Source organism: Vespula vulgaris, chromosome 20 (genome assembly GCF_905475345.1).
Source record: "Vespula vulgaris chromosome 20, iyVesVulg1.1, whole genome shotgun sequence".
Taxonomy (NCBI): domain Eukaryota; kingdom Metazoa; phylum Arthropoda; class Insecta; order Hymenoptera; family Vespidae; genus Vespula; species Vespula vulgaris.
The window spans coordinates 186,375-207,533 of record NC_066605.1 but is presented as its reverse complement, the minus strand read 5'-3'; the positions used below and the strand labels follow the sequence as shown (position 1 = coordinate 207,533).

The 21,159-nt window shown below is 38.9% G+C and overlaps 7 protein-coding genes across 9 annotated transcripts; 3 read left to right on the top strand and 4 right to left on the bottom strand.

Annotated features, from left to right (window-relative positions):
- Positions 1-54: 54 nt before the first annotated feature.
- Positions 55-1,057, bottom strand: LOC127070984 (iron-sulfur cluster assembly 2 homolog, mitochondrial). The gene is made up of 3 exons (XM_051009663.1): positions 841-1,057; positions 398-619; positions 55-315 (listed from the first exon to the last, which is right to left on the bottom strand). The coding sequence occupies exons 1-3, from the start codon at positions 915-917 to the stop codon at positions 138-140; spliced, it is 477 nt and encodes a 158-aa protein (XP_050865620.1). The 5' UTR covers positions 918-1,057; the 3' UTR covers positions 55-137.
- A 27-nt stretch (positions 1,058-1,084) lies between these two features.
- On the bottom strand, positions 1,085-2,956 carry LOC127070981 (transmembrane emp24 domain-containing protein bai). The gene is made up of 5 exons (XM_051009658.1): positions 2,524-2,956; positions 2,203-2,332; positions 1,985-2,055; positions 1,767-1,893; positions 1,085-1,672 (listed from the first exon to the last, which is right to left on the bottom strand). The coding sequence occupies exons 1-5, from the start codon at positions 2,701-2,703 to the stop codon at positions 1,551-1,553; spliced, it is 630 nt and encodes a 209-aa protein (XP_050865615.1). The 5' UTR covers positions 2,704-2,956; the 3' UTR covers positions 1,085-1,550.
- Positions 2,957-3,334: 378 nt separating this feature from the next.
- LOC127070980 (protein SGT1 homolog) lies at positions 3,335-4,890 on the top strand. The gene is made up of 5 exons (XM_051009656.1): positions 3,335-3,502; positions 3,604-3,714; positions 3,804-4,005; positions 4,105-4,304; positions 4,437-4,890. The coding sequence occupies exons 1-5, from the start codon at positions 3,461-3,463 to the stop codon at positions 4,542-4,544; spliced, it is 663 nt and encodes a 220-aa protein (XP_050865613.1). The 5' UTR covers positions 3,335-3,460; the 3' UTR covers positions 4,545-4,890.
- On the bottom strand, positions 4,618-6,134 carry LOC127070976 (uncharacterized). 2 transcript variants are annotated; one of them, XM_051009651.1, is made up of 3 exons: positions 5,862-6,134; positions 5,517-5,798; positions 5,267-5,443 (listed from the first exon to the last, which is right to left on the bottom strand). In XM_051009651.1, exons 1-3 carry the CDS (start codon positions 5,985-5,987, stop codon positions 5,411-5,413), a joined length of 441 nt encoding a protein of 146 aa, XP_050865608.1. In that variant the 5' UTR covers positions 5,988-6,134; the 3' UTR covers positions 5,267-5,410. The 2 variants fall into 2 exon arrangements, with proteins under 2 accessions (XP_050865607.1, XP_050865608.1); XM_051009650.1 differs by having other exon boundaries at positions 4,618-5,798.
- A 149-nt stretch (positions 6,135-6,283) lies between these two features.
- Positions 6,284-9,016, top strand: LOC127070974 (GDP-mannose 4,6 dehydratase). 2 transcript variants are annotated; one of them, XM_051009649.1, is made up of 7 exons: positions 6,298-6,595; positions 6,772-7,014; positions 7,103-7,295; positions 7,371-7,603; positions 7,677-7,892; positions 7,969-8,037; positions 8,138-9,016. In XM_051009649.1, exons 1-7 carry the CDS (start codon positions 6,542-6,544, stop codon positions 8,198-8,200), a joined length of 1,071 nt encoding a protein of 356 aa, XP_050865606.1. In that variant the 5' UTR covers positions 6,298-6,541; the 3' UTR covers positions 8,201-9,016. The 2 variants fall into 2 exon arrangements, with proteins under 2 accessions (XP_050865605.1, XP_050865606.1); XM_051009648.1 differs by having other exon boundaries at positions 6,284-6,595; positions 7,103-7,603.
- Positions 9,007-9,998, bottom strand: LOC127070977 (forkhead box protein C2-B-like). Its single transcript, XM_051009653.1, has one exon. The coding sequence runs from the start codon at positions 9,853-9,855 to the stop codon at positions 9,007-9,009; it is 849 nt and encodes a 282-aa protein (XP_050865610.1). The 5' UTR covers positions 9,856-9,998.
- Positions 9,999-16,106: 6,108 nt separating this feature from the next.
- Positions 16,107-20,939, top strand: LOC127071142 (uncharacterized). The gene is made up of 4 exons (XM_051010077.1): positions 16,107-16,121; positions 17,367-17,549; positions 17,906-17,967; positions 18,078-20,939. Exons 1-4 carry the CDS (start codon positions 16,107-16,109, stop codon positions 19,639-19,641), a joined length of 1,824 nt encoding a protein of 607 aa, XP_050866034.1. The 3' UTR covers positions 19,642-20,939.
- The last annotated feature ends 220 nt before the right edge of the window (positions 20,940-21,159 follow it).

Sequence of the window (21,159 nt, the reverse complement as noted above, 5' to 3'; positions counted from 1 at the left end):
ATACGGACATATATTTGTAATAATAATCAAGAGAGAGAGGGAATAAGATAGATCTTGAAATTGCAGAGATTTATAAGTATTATACATATAAGGTAGATCCCTATCGATATCTAGCTACAAAATAATACGTAAGAAAATTAATTCATTTTAATGGAAAAACTAGCACCGCAACTACATCCCTGTTCCGCTAAAGGATTATTGATTATCCTAAACGCAGAACGTATTAACTCTGTGTGATATTCTACAGTTGCCCCTTTTATATATTCTAAAGACGTCGAATCTATAATCACCTTAGCACCATCCTTCTGAAATATTCTGCAACAAAAATACATCTATACATTTATGTCACACTTTTTGCACTTGTCAAGCGCTATAACAACACATTCTTAACTCCTACTTATCGTCTTCGTGTATGTTTGAATCCAAATCAAATTTATATTGAAATCCGGAACAGCCTCCACCTTCTACGGTAACTCTCAAACATGCGTTTTCGTTTGCTATTTCTTTGAGACGTTTCACGCAACTATCGCTGATAATCAATGCATTATCGGTGGCAACGGCAGTATTCGAGGAGAATCCATTAAGTGACAAAGTCGTGTGGATATTGCACCATGGTGCACTGTGGATTTTTGACAAACTTTATCACTATAAGAGATTTTACAATAAATCTTTATTACTTTAAAAAAACGATTTATGATTTATGAACCTGTTTCCTTCAATTTCAAATCATATAAATGTCGTCGTCACGCGACGACATGTAAATTCGACAAGTACGAAACTTTTCCATAATAAAAAACTAATTATGAGTAAAGGAAAAGTACGCGTTGAAGGATCACTTACGTTAATAAACGAGAAAAGTACCGATTAGACGCAAAATTGGACGAAAGACCCCAAACCGCGCGTCTCAGTTTCGCCATCTTCCTAACCTAAACCTTGTCGCTATCGATTTACATGTGTACGTGACTCAAGAAGTATATAGTAAATACACGCTACACACACGTGTTCACTTCGAGAGAAACTTTAATTGGTCGAAAGGGAAAGCGTTAATGTAAATGGCTACTCTCGTTTACGTCATATCGGCGGATATTTTCAAATCGTGTATCATTTATTGAATGATTTATTACATTTATATATATGTTTGAGTCGAATTGAACAAATCAAATGGATATTGAATTCGCAACGCAATGGTTTAAAAAAATAATTTGAAGATAACAAAAACGAAAACAATATATACATATATATATGTATATATATTGTAAGCAATTATCGCGTTAAATACCGGCTAAATTAGTAATTAGATTAATACATTTGTCACTTGACAAATTCAATATGTCTTTAATCAGAGTTATACAATCGAGAATAGAAAACTTGCAATGGATTGAGATGATTAGATATTACTTTGTACAACAATCTTAACGATACGCATGACATATTCACGTATTTTTGATACAATTCGATTATTAAAAAAGTTATTTGATCTTTCCAAATGTAATTTCATGCGAAATTGCGACATATCGTTCGATATATTCTGAATGGAAAGAATACATTTTCTACTCTATCAGTTTTTTTGCTCTGAAAAAACGTCTTAAATAAAACACTTGCAAAGTAGAGAGTCCTAAAAGACAACATATAGAAAATATACTGAAATACAACACACGAGCATTGGTTGTCTCTGAAAGAAAAAAAATAAGAGTGTTAATATTACTTTTACATTTCAATTGCATTGACCGTTTTAATCTTGAAAAATAACAAAAATCTAATTATACCATTAGTATCCCTCATTTCCTCTTCATTCTTACGCATTCGTGCAAAATCTTGTACTATAACTTCGGATAAATCTTCCAAGCGTTTTAATTCTACTTCCACAGGTTTCAATTTGGCTGCTTCTGCAATCTGGATTAATAATTAATATATATATATATGTATGTATATGTATATACGAAATTGAAATAGATGGAACAGTCTGAATGCATTAATAACTTACACCTTCATAATTTTTTGTTTCAATACCACGTTTTGTAACAAGCGTAATTTCTTGTTTCATACCACGTTGATCTGGAAAAGTTTGTATAGACAATTTAACATAGCCTTGAACAAGTTATCATCATTCTAATAAGTATTTATAGATATCTCCTACTTATAATAACGTATATCCCACGCATGACATTATAAAATATTATAATTATAACTTTGATTACTTACGACTTGGCACATGTGAAATGAAACAAACTTCGAAGGTATCCGCTGTTTCGGTGATAAATGAAAACTTTAATAATTTTGCATGTGGAATATCTTCTTTCTGAGAAAGTATATGTCCTTTGGTATCTTTGATCTAAAATATTAAAATTAATAGATAAGTAATTTTTAAGCATAAAGAAGTAATGCATGATCGTCACTTTGTAATAGAAAAAAGAAATAGCACTGCTGAAATAAACTAAATAATTGTAACATATTGTAGGTTAGTGATATATAATCTATAAACACTTCGAAAAACTTTTCAAGAAAAAAACAAAGAATAAGTACCACGTAATCAACTTTTTGACCCATTGCTTCGGAAACATCGTATTCTCCCGTAACCAGTACATTTGCTTGAACATCTTCTTTTAAACACTTGTGAGTATTTGGTTCCAAATACCAGCTGATACAGTTGACATTAGTTACCATTAAAATTAGAAGAATTATTCCGATGCTCGTATTATTCATCGTGGTTTACTTTTATTCGACGATAAGAATAAACAATTTTCTTTTAAATAGTTGAAAATAAATCGATATTTTTCTAAAAATATTATAAGACGAATTGCTCGTTTGTCAACATTCTGATGAGTTGGCAGCCATTAGGAGTTATGTGGAATTTATAATTAGTATTAGGTCGCATACCTATGTGTCGACCTTACGACCGAGAAAATTGTTATGGTATATATTCTTGGTATATATTCTTTCGATCATATGACTCTTATTATCTCATTATATTGTCTATTTAATATGTAACGTAATCTCACAGGCTGCTATTATATCAGAAATAAATAGCAAATCTGACTATTGGCAGTACTGTTTGCATTCGATAGAATTAAAGCTTCTAATTGTAAATGGCGGTAAATTCATATGTATGTAACGGTATATACATTTATTTGCTCCAATTTGAATAGAAAATTTCAAGTTATTAAAAAAAATAATAATAAAACCAATATCTTATACGAACGATAAAAGTATTCCATTTAAAAATGTCATTTCTGATGTCATTAATTTATTTGGTAACCAAGTAAAGGCGCGAGCAGCTGATTGGTCATTGAACTTTGAGATTCATACCAACATTAAAAAATTATCTGTCATATTGGTGATACTAGCGAGAAAATTTTCAGAGCAAATCGTTTCGGAGTAATGTGAATTTTCGAGAAATTTTCTTCGATTTGAGAAAACTTGCATTTGTCAGTGCTCCAAAGCTTGAAGGATAACACACTAAATGGCTAATGGAGATGGATCGATTAAAATGCAAGATAATGACGTAAGAATTACATACTAATGTTATTGCTATGTTATTAATAAAATATATTTTAACAATTTGTGTACAAAAGAAATTCTACATAGCATCTCCATTTGTTGTAGATGCCAATCCCGAAGATCAAACATGATTGGTATCAAACAGAAACACATATTATTATCACAATTCTCGCCAAAAATATAGAAAATTTAAAAATTTTCTATGAAAAGACTACGGTATGTAAGAGTAAAATTTGATATATTACTTTTTTGGAGTTTAATAGTTTTTCTTATATATATCCATAAAAAAATGTAATAATTTTTAGCTAAGCGTATCCGCCAAGTTACCTTCTGGTAACGATTATAGTTTGGAGTTGGATCTGGCTCATCCAATAGTACCGGATCAATGTTCGCACAAGATTTTAGCATCTAAAATAGAAATAAAATTGAAGAAGCAAGATGGTATAAGATGGGCCACTTTAGAGGGAAATCCAGTTGATAAAAATTTGGTAGAACCAATACCTCAAGGTAAATTATTCATTTCTTAGAATTCAATGGTATTAGAGTATTTTTTGGCAAATTGATTTTGCGGATTATTTAATTTATTAAAAAATAATGCTTTCAAAGAAATACTTCAAAGTGGTAATCAACCACCAAAGTATCCCAGTTCCTGCAAAAAATCCAGAGATTGGAATAAGGTAGAAAAAGAAATTGAAAAACAAGAGGCAGAGGAAAAACCTGAAGGAGAAGCTGCTGTTAATGCTCTTTTTCAACAGATATATGGCAGTGGTTCTGATGAAGTCAGACGTGCAATGAACAAATCCTTTGTAAGTAGCACTTAGTTTAACAATTAACAAAGGCTGCATGAAATATGATAAAGATAGTATTGCGTACTTGTGTATTTGAAAATATGAAGATTGTGTGATTGTCATTGATTTTTTTTTATTTGAATAAAACAGCTAGAATCAGGTGGTACAGTTTTAAGTACGAACTGGTCGGTAGTAGGTAAAGGAAAGGTAGAAAGGAAACCACCAGATGGGATGGAATGGAGATCGTGGAATTCGTAAAAAATTTACTTGCACACGCGTGCGCGCGCGCGCGCACGCACACACACACACACACACACACCTACTCTTGCAATTTTTTTTTTTGAGATTTTATACAAAACTTTTATTTGCGATTAAATTATAAGCAAGAGTTCAATTGTAAAAAAATTTCTGTATTGTGCATATCCTTATTTTGCAATTTAATTTATTTATTACATAAGGAAATCACCCATATACATAAACAAAACTTTATATCGTTAAAATATACTCCTGTTTATTAATCTTAAGATATATTAATACCAAATTATAAAAAGGACCTGTAAAAGGATGCAAATAAAACAGTTTCTTGAATTAGTATTTCAACCGATACAGGCTTCATTTGTTAAATCTATATAAAGTTCTGAAAATGTTGATATTTCTTCTAAATACAAAATTAAGTATTTAATAAAATAAAAAGAGAAACGAAGTTATTGTTATCACGACATAATCGAGTATGCCTAATAAAAGTACCATGGAATGAAATGCTTTAACAAAAACCCATCTTCTTTAGGATCCTATTAATATTCTTAGAACCAAAATAGAGGAAATTATATAGGCACTCCATTTCCCAATAATCAACCACGTACTTTCCGATTGCTCTTTATTTACTTTTGATAATTTTTCGTCGACGTGTAATTGCAAAGAATCAAAACATTTAATAATGGTAGATTTATTATTTTCTTGTACCTTTGACATAGCTACCTTCATGTCATCTATTCTTTTATTATTATATATCGTTGAACATATAAGCGAAAATATTGCAGCAATTACAGATGCCAAGATAGATACGTATTTGTACCTTTGAGAACTCATTATTTGCGCGTCGTGATATTCTTTGATAGCAGTTGTCAATTGTACGAAGCGATCTTTCTCTTCCTCTTCTAGTAAAGTTAGTTTTTCTGTAATTGTACTTTGTTCTTGAAGATTTTTATTTTCCATTATCGTTAAACTTACATATTTTGGATCATCTCTCTTTGTCCTTAACAATTCGTCATATATTTCTTTCATTTTATTACTTATTACAAATGCTTCTTGACGAAAATAACGTCTCTTTTCTTGACACTTGTATAAACAATCTTGTATCAAAAGTACTTGCTCTCTGCATTTTTCCACTGTATGTAGACCTATTAATTGTTGATACCATTGCCACACAGTAACGAGTTTGCGTGGCAATGGTTTTTCTGGTTCTATCAACGCATTTTGCAATTGTTGTATAATGGTGGAATTGTTGATATTCTAAAATCAATGTATAATCTAAATCATAGAATAACATACTAAACATTCTTTTTTCATACTTACGTTCGTAAGACGATCTCGTGTTTTCTTCACTACGTTCTCGAATTTCGTACTCACATCGTTAAAAGCTTTATATTCGTTTAATTTTTTGTTTACAAGTTTGATTAATTTTTGTATATTATTCGCCATTTTAATAAAAACACTAACACATAATACATCACTGTGTTAGGATAGCAATAAAGAAATAAAAGTGATGATATTGTTATGTCAGTATCTTCGTTATATCAATCGTTACGATCGATCAACGATAACATACTCTCCATAAGACAGACGCCCCAATGATGGTTATCGCAGTGTGAACTTGATTTTAATATCTCATTGCATATCGTCGCGCCATCTGCTTACGCAGATGAACTAAGACCTTTTTAAAAAGTTTTCTATACATTGCTCTCTCGAAGATTAATAATATTTATAATATTTGATAGATAAAGAAAATATCGAGTTACATCATTGTTAGCTAAATTGGCGGCAAATGTCGTCGCGTGAATTTGAATAATTGCAATTTTTCTAATTTTGATAGTGGAGTCGCTAAACTATCGACAATTTTATTGTACATGGCGTACATTAATGGCTAACTTATCGCTATCAATGCTGATAAACACCGATAATATTGTAAGGAAAAAAACTGCAAGATTCGACTTTTAGCGTACAAAAAGAAGAATTAATTGATATCCGTTTATAAAATGGCAACGGGAGATGATAGACGCGTGGCACTAATCACGGGTATCACTGGACAAGTAAGTTTACATTTTTGACAGATGTTTATCTGTCATTTCTTCGTGTCGTTATAAATTGCGAGCAAGAGTTCTTGTCTAAAATTTTATTTAGGATTAGAGAATTAGACGAACTTTAGTGGTATTTGCCAGGTAAATTCGTTTAATTCGATTATTAATATTTATTCTTTTCGTTTTAGGATGGTTCCTATTTAGCAGAATTTTTACTAGAAAAAGGATACAACGTACATGGTATTATTAGAAGAGCGAGTTCCTTTAACACCGCTCGTATTCAGCATTTGTACGCGGATCCTAAGTGTCATCGTCAGGGTAAAATGAAATTACATTATGGAGATATGACCGATTCTAGTAGTTTGGTAAAAGTAATCAGTTCCGTGCAACCAACTGAGATTTATAATCTCGCGGCTCAAAGTCACGTTATGGTCGGTATAACGTAAATTACTCGTCGCCGTAACGCCTTCAAATTTATATATTTTTTTTTATACCTACGTTATCTCGTATATTATATAGGTAAGTTTTGAAGTAAGCGAGTATACGGCAGAGGTAGATGCGGTAGGAACCGTGAGGTTACTAGACGCGATAAGAACGTGTGGTTTAGAAAAATCCGTAAAATTTTATCACGCGTCGACGTCTGAACTCTACGGCAGGGCAGTGGAAGTACCGCAGAACGAAAAGACTCCGTTTTATCCACGTTCCCCGTACGGTAACCGCTCGTTCCGAATTTCTTCTTGGTACGATACCTCTGTTTTCTTCATTTTATTATTTACTATATTTTTAGCATGCGCCAAATTGTATAGCTTCTGGATAGTAGTCAATTATAGGGAGGCTTACAATATGTTTGCCTGCAATGGTATATTATTCAATCACGAAAGTCCTAGAAGAGGAGAAAATTTTGTAACTAGAAAGGTCACAAGGTCTATAGCAAAGATACATTTAGGTTTGCAAGATGTTCTTGAATTAGGAAATCTTGATGCCAAAAGGGACTGGGGTCATGCCAAGGATTACGTAGAAGTGAGTAATCTTCTTCTCCTCCATTGAATATTTTAATATGCGTATATTAATTTAATCGAAACACCCGTTACAGGCAATGTGGCTTATGCTTCAACAATCAACGCCAGACGATTACGTTATAGCCACGGGGGAGACTCACAGTGTCAGAGAATTTGTAGAGGCTGCGTTCCAACACATTGGACGTACGATTAAATGGGAAGGAGAGGGGTTGAACGAAACGGGGAAAGACGCAGATAACGAAAAAATATTAGTACGAGTTAACCCAAAATACTTTCGACCTACGGAAGTTGTAAGAATCAAATAGAAATGCTAATATTTAAGATAGATTCGATTGGCCTTATTTACACGAAATATTTATCATACAGGATGTTCTTTTGGGTGATGCAACTAAAGCAAAGGAAAAATTTGGATGGAAACCGACCGTTACATTCGAGGTTCGTTTTAATTTATTCGTCGTTTCCCATAACGAAATTGCTTGTATGCTTTGATCTAACTTCGAAGGACTTCATTTAATCGTTCATTATGCTATTGCAGGCATTAGTTAAAGATATGATGGATTTCGACCTAAATCTAATGAAAAAAAATCCGAACGCTTAGTGTCATTTTATTTTAATCTAGATAATTACATAAAGGTATGAAAAACGTCCTATATATTTGCATATTGTGAGATATATGCAACAGCTAGATACGATATAAATAATCCACACGTCGGTATCACACATTACTGCATTTCTACAAAGTAAGAATATTCAAGTTGTAAGGTAAGAAGGTTATAGGATCCTTTTCAAAGTATTATAAATCGTACAACAAACGAATTAGCAGGAACGAATTGTTTATATACGAAGTATATAAGTTTTTATAACTAGAATCTACGCAATATAAGATACACAAACGTTCACTTGATAGCATTCGAAAGAAAAACGCATACTCTTTTATTAAATTTCGTACGAGCCTCGAATGCGTATGTTTGCGTCCGCGGGTTGCGTGCAAGGAACCGATGGCTGTTTATAAATTGATTTATGATAGAGACGAAGGCTCCTCCTTGCGAAGCGTGTACATAAACATAGGATATTTTTTATGAAAGCTTTACATACAAGCTGTACGCACAAACGGTAGAAGAAGATGTGTATCACCATTTTATTAATTGTCTTCCACCAAAGTAACGGCTCTTACGTCGTAGTTTAATTCGTACCTAATACATGTAACTACAATGTAACGTATTATGTATCGTACGCTAGCTTTACATTTTAGTTATACATTTTGGTCTTTGTATATACAAGAAGAGGAAGAAGAGAAAGAAGAAGGGGAGCAACGCTACGACCGAAGAAATGGAACACATTCCGTCTCTCCCGAATAAATAGAAATAAGAGAAAATTAATGGAGGATTTACAAGGAATAGAAGTTTAACTTTTAGCCTCGGGCGCTGCCTTTCGTAAGATATTATCGATCGTGAACATGGTCGATTTAACGCAACGTTCCGAACCACTCGCGTAATCCACTTCCTTCTCCTTCTCCGCATCGTTATCTCTGGTTCTAATTTCCACGCTGTCGCACCATCTCTCGATCTTTCCTCGATCGTCCCCTATGAGTTGCAACAAAGATCTTCGCGACTCATCTTTGTTCTGCAAAAAGGCACGCTGTTTGCGAGTTCTCCTACGCCTGTAATTACCATGCTCGAACATTTCGTTGGCGGATGGATCGAGACACCAATAACTGCCTTTGCCAGCCGCACCATGTTCCTCGTCCTCGTCGGGATTACTCTTGTCACGTGGTATTTTGACGAAGCAATCGTTCAAGCTTAGATTATGTCTAATACTATTCTGCCAGCCCTGCCGATTTTCTCTATAATAAGGGAACCTCTCCATGATGAACTTGTAGATACCGGACAGAGTAAGTCTTTGTTTCGGCGACGAATTTATGGCCATGGCTATCAGGGCTATGTAAGAATAGGGTGGTTTCTCGTAACGAGGCGAGTGGTTTACTTTGTAACCGATCAGAGGTAAGGTCCAACAGGAGAGATGATGGTGACGAGGGCCGTTCATACTCGTGGTGGTCGACGTTCGATTAGTCTCCAATCTGAACATTTCTGGGACTCCAGTGATGTTATAATATTCGGTCGGCAAGGTACAGATGGTTGGTAACATCTCTCTGGTCCAATTGCCAAGATCGTTGCTCCCAGATAATTCGAGAAATCTTTGATTCCTCGCCGACAGAAAGGATTCTCGATGATAATTCCCATTTGGTTCCATCATTGATAGTTCGGGTATATCTCTCTTCTACATCGAACGCGCTTCGTCGACGGACGTCGAAGAACGTCTCGAAGAACGTCGAAGAACTCGACGTGCCAGCACGTCGCTCGCGCGAGACTGCGTTTTCCGCAATCTTCGGCTCGTTAAGCCGATTCTTCTAAGCTCTTTAGGGCCTTTAATTTGACAGGGAGAGATCTTAGAGGCTGGTCCAGCCCCGCCCATCGGCAGCTTTCCAAGGAACGTTCTCGTTTGGCGTTCGCTGACGATCGGGAGGAGGTGGACGCTCCGGATCGGTCCAGGAGCCCCACGACTAACATGTTTTATTACTGTTTACACATATGCTCTCCTAACACCCACGCCGCCAGTAACCGAGCCAATATGTAAACGCAGTCGTGGGTAATTATACCGAGAAGGCGTTCGCTTTCTTGGAAACGCTCTTCTTCTTATTATTTTCCCTTGCGTCGCGAACGGGGCAAAGGGGGGACGTTGCTTTTGAAAAAATTTTCCGAGATGCCGACGACCTGTATTTTTCTCTTTATTATTCTTCTTGTTTTATTACGTGCCCGATGCTTGTGATACGAAAAGAATTTGAAGAGACAAATTTGTTGAAGAAACAAATCAAAGTGGATATGCGCGATGAAGGGGCTACGTATTCGAACTATGTTCGGCATCTCCTCGAAAAACAGAGAGATAGACGAGGGAGCGCCTTGTCTCTTCCGAAAAAGCGCGACGATTTACTGCTCTCGTTTAAGCCGAGACCGATTTTAGACTTTATCCCGGAGGAAGCTAACGCGCGGGAAGCGATCGTTACTTATGCAAAGGGAGAAACCTTTCTCTCCTTTTCATTAGTACGGAATCGAGTTGGATCAAATCGATCGAAAATCAGCTACGTTTTATCGAAATCCTTGATTATTGATAAGATCTATAGCGGCGTCTGCCGTCTTGACTTTGGATTGTTGCTTTTGCGACGTTTACGACTGTGAGAAAATTAACAGCGCGTAAAGTCTCACCACCGCGTCGATCCTTTCCTCCTTCCTACTGATTTCCTCTCTCTCTCTCTCTCTCTCTGCGTCTTATCGATCATTATTTCGAATCGAACGCGAATCATTATCTAAAAGATCTAATTATTTACGTTAAAGTAATCTTCGACTCGTCGTTAGGTCACTCTTTAACATCTTTCCTAGGATCGTTCCTCACGTAACCGTCTTGTTATTTCTCTCGTGGTAATTGGAAAGTTAGTAAATGTAAAGACAGGTAGTCCGACCAATTGGAATCTCGACTTTAGCTTAGGTATATTTGCTAGGCATTAAAAGAAATGACAATGTAAATATGTTTCTATAACCTCGCGCGGTACCCTCGTAGGTTTTCCTTTTCCTTTTTGTACTTGTAGCGAGCTCCTGCAAATGATGGCTTTGAAAATGTATGTATATTTATATACGTATATGTGTAAATGTTTCCAGATTAATTTCAGATTCAGGGTGTCTCAGGAACTTGGACGTTTCACGAACGATTACGTGCGCAAAGTGAAAGATAAAAATATTCCTTTCTGGAATTCTCTCCTTCGATTAAAATCTTGATCGATCTAAGAAACGAGGATTACTTCAAAGTCTGTATCGATCCTTTTATCTTTTTACAGATACATACGTCGCATTTAATTAAGTTCCTCGAAGCAAGTTCCTCGTTGACTTACTGTAATGTTATTTATAAGAGTTATTAATTGTACATAGCGACGTCTCCGTGATTCTTTTTTTTCTCTTTCTTTTTTAACGCGAAGAAAGTTACGTCTTTAATTGGAGAGCCAAATATGTAGGTGCGAAAGTGAACTGGCGAATTAATACGTTCATTTCATGCTCGGAGAAACTTTTTCATGACATTCGACAATGCGAACGTTTTATTTGATCTTAACTATCGAATCCTACTCCGCTCGGCGTAAAGCAAAAAGAGGGCGTATCGCGTCCCTTCCTTTCTGGATTTACTCGAAGAAAAATAAAAAAAAGGAAGAACGCTTTTGATCTAATTTTTGAAGCTGATTAATCGTACAAATAACGAAGTGTTTTTTTAGTACAAGAAAACGATGTTATAGGAATAACGCGTGTTTCTAATCGCGAAAAAAGATGTTAACACGAGTAATTCGCGTTATACAACGAACGATTACGAAGTTGAAGAAATGAGGCACGTCACAGAGAGAAAATGAGAACTCATGTCACGCACGTCATTTACAAACATTCACTTAACTTCCTAACGTTCTTGCGCAATTCGGTCCCGACTTAGAAAAGGGCTTGAATTTCGTAGTATCAAACGAAAAGATTCCAAACTATGCGAAGTGTGATCAAATCGAATCGTCAAAAAAAAATCGAAAGATTTTACTCGACTGACAAACCAATATCGTATCCGTAATTAATTTAGTTTTGCAGTCAGGATCGAATCGCGGACACGGCGAACAACGGCTTGCGATTGGATCGTAACGTTTTGATCGGCGAATTAGGTTTCCTGTCTTCTCGACGCGTATCCATCTTGTATTCTGGATCGTGGAGAGATTCTAAATTGCAAGACGATTCTCGTTGGCACATCGGCACATCGCAGAGAATAGATACGAAGGAGAAAGTGGAAGCTAGAGGCGTCATCGTTCGAGTATTTGGCTGTTGTAGGAACGATACAGAAAAAAAAGAAAAAAAAAAAATAAAAGAAAGGAGATGGAAAAAAGAACTGTCGATTTCTACGCGAGAACGACAAGACGATTTGAGAAACTCTCACGGAGATACAACGTTATCCGTTATTTTCTAGAAGCTCAACTATGTAGCTCAATATATTATAGCACGTACACGCACCCAAGTACATGCAGATACTTCCTCGAATGCATAGGACAATCGCTTTTCAAATGTGGACTTTATCGATTACTGACTTTGCGAATTTTGAAATGGCAAATCGGCCTTTCTCTCTTTCTCTTGATGCATTTCGTCGAGTCACACTCGACGAAAGGTTTCGACGAAGGTTCGTATCTATCGGAGAGTTGAAAAGAATTTGTTCGTCTAACGTTAGAAAATAATTTTCACCGATCGCAAATCCGATGACGCACATTTTTTACAAGCGGGAACAGTGCGTCTGTCCGCGAAGCTTGCGAAATTATAAATGTACGAGGCATCGTCATTAGCGAGATCAATTAGATATCGACGACGCGCTGACACGCGTAGAGGCAATTAGGAAGATCGATCGTAGCGCGGACAGGATGCAACGATCGAGGTTGACCGATAACGAATCGCGAAGACGATGAATACGACGTTTCTTTTTCTTCGATCGTTGTAATCCTTGGAGGAAACAAAAAAAGAAGAAAAAGAAAAGAAACTACAAAATAGATCCGAAGTACGCGTATCGAACAGAGATCCATTTATTCCTTACATAATATATATTCCAACGTCTCTATTGGTTACGATCGACAAAGTTTGTTCGGATTATACTTCGCGGTAACTTTCGCGGTAAGTTTACGCTAATAGTTACAAAATAGTTTTGTTTAGCATGTGCTTTTGTACGCACGTATCCGTGTACATATTCATGTACTTACATACGCGCGTACAGAGGAAAGTATTTCTCCTCGCGTGAACGGAATGCTGAATTTGTGAAATTCTCATCGATCGTGTACGTACATAGACGTATGCTCTCTAAATCGCGAATGTATCTTTCGAAAAGAGCGCTCGTTGTCCCTCGTACAGACATATTCGTATAATTTCAACGAATTCGAAAACTAGGGATTGGGCGTTTGCGCGCGATCAGATATTTTCGATGATCCCGTGAAAATTCTCATAGAGAAGTCGATAATTACGACGAAAAATAAATGCGAACTCGATGTTGAAACGACTCTGGGATATACGGCATGGAGTTTATACAAGGTATTTTTGGCGAATTTTAATAGTCCGTTGGTTTGTAGTAACAGACGAATGGCTTGAAACAGATCGCTTTAGCGTCGTACCGCAGATGCGCCTTAGGAAAGAAGAACTTTCCGATCGGCATGGCCGTCCAGCGAATAACGAAACAACTAACGAGAAGCGATCTAATGAGAACGTGATCGGCTATTTATAATTTTTCAGCGGGATCGAATGATCGATCGATATCGAGCCTAATTATCTAGTCTAAACGAACCTATAACGAATCCATACGAGTTTCGACAGTTCGGTCGCAAATTTACGAGCAACGGGGACGAAATAGTCGATCGATTGCCCAACTTGCCACCAGCAGGAGATCGAGCGGCCCGCATGAGTTACGATCGACGGAGGAATGAAAAAGAAAAAAAGAGACAAAGTACAGAAAAAATGATTTCCTGCTTCCTAGTTCGCGCTACGTCCATCGATTTTGTACGAGGCAACGCCGAATATTCGAGCGGAAGATTCTTCGATATACGTATCGTCGATCGTTACGCGTACATATCCCTTTTCTTTTTTTGTTTTTGTTTATTTTGCGAGTTCATTGACACGTAGACACATATAATAGAGAGTTTTTCACTGCTGCAAATGACCGATTATTGCCATGTAAACGCGGAAAGAAAGTGAACGTTTCGTGATGTCGACCGTTCTGGAGATCTTCACCGCTTGAGTGTCCGTCATTAAATATAGATTATTAATAAAAGTTACGAGGCCCGCGTGGCCGCTAATTCAGACCATCGTGCTTTCGTAAAAGTACTAAATAAAGTAAGTGTTGCAGGAACGAGAAACGAACGTTTTGACACAGTATCGAGGAAGGTGGACGCTGCTGCAATTATCAATAGAATTGCGAACGCATAAAAAAGAACTTTTCCAATTTGGAGGTATAACGACGACTTGCTTGGTTTTTGAAAGCGAGCTATAAAAAACAAAAAAAAGTGAAATCCAGTCTAATTCTTGTAGACTTTTGTAGCTTATAGTTGTAAAACTTGAAGATTTCGAAGTCGAAGGGTCATCCTTTCAAAAGGAAAATTACCCAACGAGGATTATGCCGGACTGCTCGAAGCGGTTCCGAGAAAACCGGTAGGGTTCTCCTCGTAACTGGAAAATTAATCGCAGTTACGTCGATGTCTAGCAACTTAAACAAAAGCAAGAATTACTGTCGAAAATATAGATCGATAGAGACACGATTGTCAAAAGCGTGGGGTCTTTCTCGTATAGAAAAGAGAGACGGTGAAAGGAAGAGCACGACTTCTCACAACCCCGAATCGGAAGAAAGTCAAAGATCCGACCGGTTCGGTCGTTTCTAAGTATATTAGAGAACGTTAAACGTTTCGTAAGACAGCTCTCCTCTTCTAGCACGAAAAAAACGATCATTCGTCTTTCGGGACAATTTAGTTCCGATTCCTCGTAGACGGCCGACGACTCTCACAACGCAAATTTAATCTTCGTAGTTAATTGCGCAAGCAGCGGACGATCGTCGAGAACGATCGAGCTCAGAGCGACTCGATCATTGTGCAACGAGCACGCTTTAAATCTTCCTGCTCGGGAAGTCATATCTTCTAATACGAGAACTTGAACTTAACCTAAGCTCGATCGAGCGTAATCCCCGACGTATCCGAGCGATAGTGAAAGCGCGATCTCTCGATCTGCCGTTTTTCTTATGGGATGAAATCGCATTTTTTCGATCCTTACTTCCTATCCTTTTTTTTCTATTCCTTTTTTTTTACATAACGACGAGCTCGTCGTCGGATATCGTCTCTTCGTACTTCCTCCCCTCCATTAGAAGAGCACACTTTTTAATTCTTGTTTTCATTCTCCTTGCTTTCACACACATGCGCCTCTGTCTACAATTCCCTTTGACGGTTTGAGAAGAAAAGAAGGAACCTTCGATCGAACAGAAGCAGGTGCTTAAGAGAGCGTAGTTACATAAGAAGAAAATAAAAATCCTCGAACGAAAAGGGACTGGCGTCGATCGAGTCTCCTTCGCCTTGTTCCTCGTCCACGAGGTGGGTAACGAGGACGTCTCGTCGTTGGATCCCCTCCAAAAGAGAACTCAGGATGTTGTAGCTTGGCTTGGAAGAGTTGGGAGTCCCGTATAACAGAACGCTCTTCCTCTATTTGATGCCCCTCCACCGTCTACTCGTCCACTTCTCTATGTGTGTCTCTATGCCTAGGGCATCTAAGAGCCTAACCGGAGAAACGCATTTGCTATAAAAGCTTCGTATGTTCGAAGGAATTCGTCAGAAGAGTGACGAACCGTAACAAAAAAAAAGCAGCGCCAATACTCGCTGCTCCTTTTTAGTTCTTCGTCGCGAACGAGAGGACTCCTGGAAGTCGAAGATGCGGCTCGCACTGGTCAGTGTCCCCCCCTGATCTTTATTAATTAAATCACGCGGCGTTGTTTCCTCGCACCTATCTTCGGCTATAATTTTTTCGATGTTAGATGTGACAAAGTGCGCGAGGTCAGTGCAATCAACGAGAAGCGATTCGGAAATGTGATTCATTCTGTGTTCATTCTGTCCGACGAACAAGTGCATTTTCTTCGTTCGATCTCAAAGCCTTCTTTCGATCCGTTCGACGTTATTGGCTACGCTTCTAGTAAATATCTGTAGTCGTCCGATCTTAAGCGACGAACGGGATAAGAAGTTATTCGTCGAAACAAGAAAAAATATTATAAATCATTCGGTAAAGATTCGAACGTACGAAGGAACGATCTTATCGTTCTGCTCGCTCGATGCTTTCGCATGATCCTTTGCGAACAAGAAAGTGCATCGACGTGTCACGATAGGATGCACGCTCGAATACGGCGTTTAGACGTAAAGAACTGCGTGTCGAGTGTCGAATGTCAAGGAGCATCAAGCATTTGTTATTTCGCGATCTAAAGAAAGCGGGTACTAGGAAGAGCGTGGAAGAAGGTACATCGTAGTAGAGATGGTGTTGTCGCCATGTACACGAGACAAAAAATGCACGACGAGTCTCTCTAGTTATTTCAGCTGAATGAATTAAGAGGTACCGTTATTATCTGTAACGTGGCAAAGGTATATGTAGGATCTCGTGAATGAAATTCGTTCGGTAATTTATTTGTTATATAGACCTTTATGCATATGCAATAGGAGACGAGCGATATTTCAATAGAAATTTAAATAGAAATGTAAATATAGATACGTCGGCGAATCGTCAGCATTCTCCGCTATCAGCCAGTTAAGTAGGTGTCCTCTCATCATTTTCACTCGGTGAAATGGAAAGTTGCGCGAAAGAGACGGAGAGAGAGAGAGAGAGAGAGAGAGAGAGAGAGAGAGAGAAGGAAAAGAAGGAGAAATTCACGAAAATATTTAGGAGGAATCCATGAGAATGCTATAGCGTCAACGATAAAATGAGATTTGAATTCGTTTTGCGATCTTCAGAGTGTCGGGACGATCGTAGATCGATCATGATCCATGTAATTCGTTGCAAGATCGTAAAAATCGAATATCTTCGGTTTCGATATCGATAGGCGATATACCTATATGCTTCGTAACGAATCTCGTAATAATATCTTCAGGAGGGACAAGGAAAGAGCCGGGCGTAAGACGAAATTGCGCTCGAGGATAAAAATGAAAGGAGAAAGAAAGACAAAATCATGGCGCATACTTTCGCTTGGTCCAGCCTAATGGATGGCCGAAGTTTCACGTTCCTCCGGCTGTGAAGAACAAAAAAAAAAGAAAACACGAGAGTAGCGAGGGTTCACTCGACCCAATTTCCAGACTTTCATTTTTGAATGACGCGCTCATAAAATCGCACAAGGTATAGAAATCCGCGTGAAGCATCGACACGCTTAAGGTCGGCTTCTCTCGGTGAAAAGTTGTACGGTGTTAATTAAAGAGACGCGGTGTAATAAGCCGAGCGATTACCGTTTCCCTTCTTCTAATCTGCATTTATAATTGAACGATCAAACATTTACCGCTGCTTTTTCATTCTCGTAATATCAGCAACGCGAACTATTATCGTGCGAAAAGCGTCTTATTATTATACGGCTACACGTCGATTATGTTCATGCGCATAACTACTGTCGAACTGCCGTGTAATTGACCGTAAAACAAAGGCTTTATCCTTGAGGAGTCCAGTACCTTTACGTATATTATAATTCTACGTATTTTCAGATATTGCTGGGACTCCTGTTCGTCGTCTCCGCCATCGGCGATCCGATCAGAACGAAGAAAGAGTAAGTTCGTGTACGAATGATTAATTGAATCAATTAAATTATACGCGCAACAATTCGTACATTAGAGAGAAGGATACTTGTTACCTCGTAGTAATCGTAAACGTTTTCAGAGCACCACCTAGTCCACAGTATGGTCCGCCTGCTGCTTCTTACGGTGTACCGAACGTAGGTCCTTCGGATTCGTACGGCGCTCCACCACCGCCATCGTCGTCTTACGGTGCACCATCTGGACCATCGTCTTCCTACGGTGCCCCGTCTGGACCATCATCGTCTTACGGCGTTCCTTCGTCGTCCTACGGCGCGCCATCTTCCAGCTACGGAGCCCCATCCTCCGGGCATGGCTCTTTCGGCGGTGATCACGGATCCTTCGGAGGAGGCGATCATGGATCGGATCACGGATCGTTAGGCGGAGGATCGTTCGACAGTGGTTACGGGGGAGACGGACACGGATCGTCGTATGGCGGCGGCGGCGGCGGCGGCGGTTTTGGTGGAGATTTTGGATCGTACGGAGGAGGACATCACGGAGGTGGAGGTGGAGGAGGCGGTGGTGATGTTGGATCGTACGGAGGAGGACATCACGGAGGAGGCGGCGGTGGAGATTTCGATTCGTTCGGAGGAGGACACCACGGAGGTGGAGGAGGAGGAGGTGGAGGCTTCGATTCGTTCGGAGGAGGACATCACGGAGGTGGAGGAGGAGGAGGAGGCGGTGGAGGCTTCGATTCGTTCGGAGGAGGACATCACGGAGGAGGAGGAGGAGGATCCGCGCTCGGTCCCGTTTACGGTCCACCCTCGCAATCCTACGGTCCTCCGGCGCCTTCCTACGGTCCCCCGGCGCCCTCCTACGGTCCACCGGCACCGTCTTATGGTCCACCTGCTCACGATCAGCCGAAAGGAGTATGGAAAAAAAAGCTCACGTGGAAGGCCGAGTGGAAGCAGGTATGGAAAACGGAGTCTAAACTAACGTGGAAACAGGAATGGAAGAAGGTTCAGGTACCAATTTGGAAGGAAGTACAGGTGCCAGAATGGAAGGAAATTCAAGTGCCAGCTTGGAAGAAGGTACAAAAACCTATTTGGAAGGAGATCCAAGTACCCATTTGGAAGGAGATTCAGGTACCAGCTTGGAAGAAGGTTTGGAAGCCTGTCTGGAAGGAGATTCAAGTACCGATTTGGAAGGACGTTCAAGTGCCCGACTGGAAGAAGATTTGGATACCAGAGTGGGTAAAGATCGGTATTCCCGGCGAACAGTACGTCGGCAAGGATCAACACGGTTGGCAATATACCAGTCACGATCTCTGGAAGAAGAAACTCATTTGGAAACCGATCTGGAAGAAAATTTGGAGGACGGAGAAGAAGCAAGCTTGGGTTACGGATAAGAAGCTCGAATGGAAAGCCGAATGGAAGCAAATTTGGAAAACCGAAAAGAAACAAGTTTGGGTGACGGATAAGAAACTAGTATGGAAGGAAGAGTCCGTACAGGTTTGGTTACCTAAAAAACAACAGATTTGGGTCACGCAAAAGAAGCAGGTGTGGAAGGACGAATGGAAAAGCAAGTGGGTACCGGTTTGGAAGAACGTACAAGTACCGGCCTGGAAGAAGGTTTGGAAGCCCGTTTGGGAGAAAGTTTGGGTACAAATAGAATCCCATCACGACGGAGGCCACCATGGTTACAACTAATACGATGATATTAGCGTAGTCGTTAGGAGATCAAAGTTAATCTCGTTAGTTAACGTTCCAAAGTTCGTAGAACGTGTTTCAAGTACGGATCGATAATTTCAAACTCGACGATGATCCCTTGCTCGACGATTATCCTAACGAATGAGACAGAAAGCATAGTATTTCGTCGATCGCGTCGGAATAAGGAGAGTAGACTCGTGATATTGCGATTTAAGTATTCCGTAAATGCCGAATGAATCGCTACAAGTCCTTGCCCCCTGTAAATAAGGAGATTAAAAGATTGCAAGCGCATCGATATTTTTGTACGTTTTGCGTTTACTTTAATCTAATAAATATTCTTTTTTACCACGTGCCTGCTTAATCGATTGATATCCCGAATCGAGCGATGATCTAGTTAGAAACTTTCGCTTTGTATACAACGATCTGGATTGTTTTAGATGAGCAAGATAAAAGGAAAGAAAGAATAACTTTGAAAAAAAAAAGAAACGAAGAAGACGATTGTTCGAAGTTTAAGTAGATCTGATGGAACGAAGTCGGTAGTGTAATCGGCAGTAGCTTTCCCGTTTACTCGATGAAAGTACAATTTTCTAGACGACGGAGGAGGTTTATCAGGTGGAAAACGGAAGGAGAAAAGGAAGATGCTTTCCAGGGAAGCGTATATGCAGATGTCAGGGTCGCGAGACGGACTCACGACCTTTACTTTCTCCGTGATCGTGTCGGAGCAAGTGTGGGATGATCGAGAAATAAAGAATCTACCAAGAGAGAACGTGGAGACGTCGGTGGGAGAACGGAAGTGGCACGACCGGTTCGTCTTCTCGGTCTCCTTCCGAGCTTCGATGAACCAGTGAACGCAAACCAGTATCTACTAAACGCATCGAAGAAAGTGGATGGCGCTTTCGAGTCGACAAAAAAAAAAAAAAAAAACAAAAAGATCGATGACGTTGTCATTGTCCCTAATGAATAAATTAGTTGTATGATAGACGAACGAACACGGCTCGAATCAAATTAGACGTACGACGACATGCATCTTATCTTTTTTTATCTCTCGTACATCACGAAAGACGAGCGACGCCATCAATCCGGCGGAATCTTTGCGACTTAAATCTTAATTAAGAGCTATCTCCTCCCTTTTTCCCATTAATTTTCTTTATCTCATGCCGGAACTGGGTTAGATATTTTGTTAATTATCAGTTTCATTAACGGTTCGTGCATTCGGATTCGCACGAATCCATCGCCTTCGTCCCGACCGATGATGAGATTTTATCTCTTTGGCAGAGAGTAACGCGTAACTACATAAATTATACAGTAGAAAATACAAGTTGATTTATGGATGTCTATATTACTTACTACTTTGAGATATTCCAATATGATTTACAAGCGGGAACGCGATTTATATAAACTTCCGACGACGAAAATAACGGCGCGTCTCGTATCTGCTTGCAAAGTGTAAGGACGTTTCGAGCGATTCGTAGATACCTGTGTGGATAACAAATAGAGGAAAATAAGCATAACTTGGAG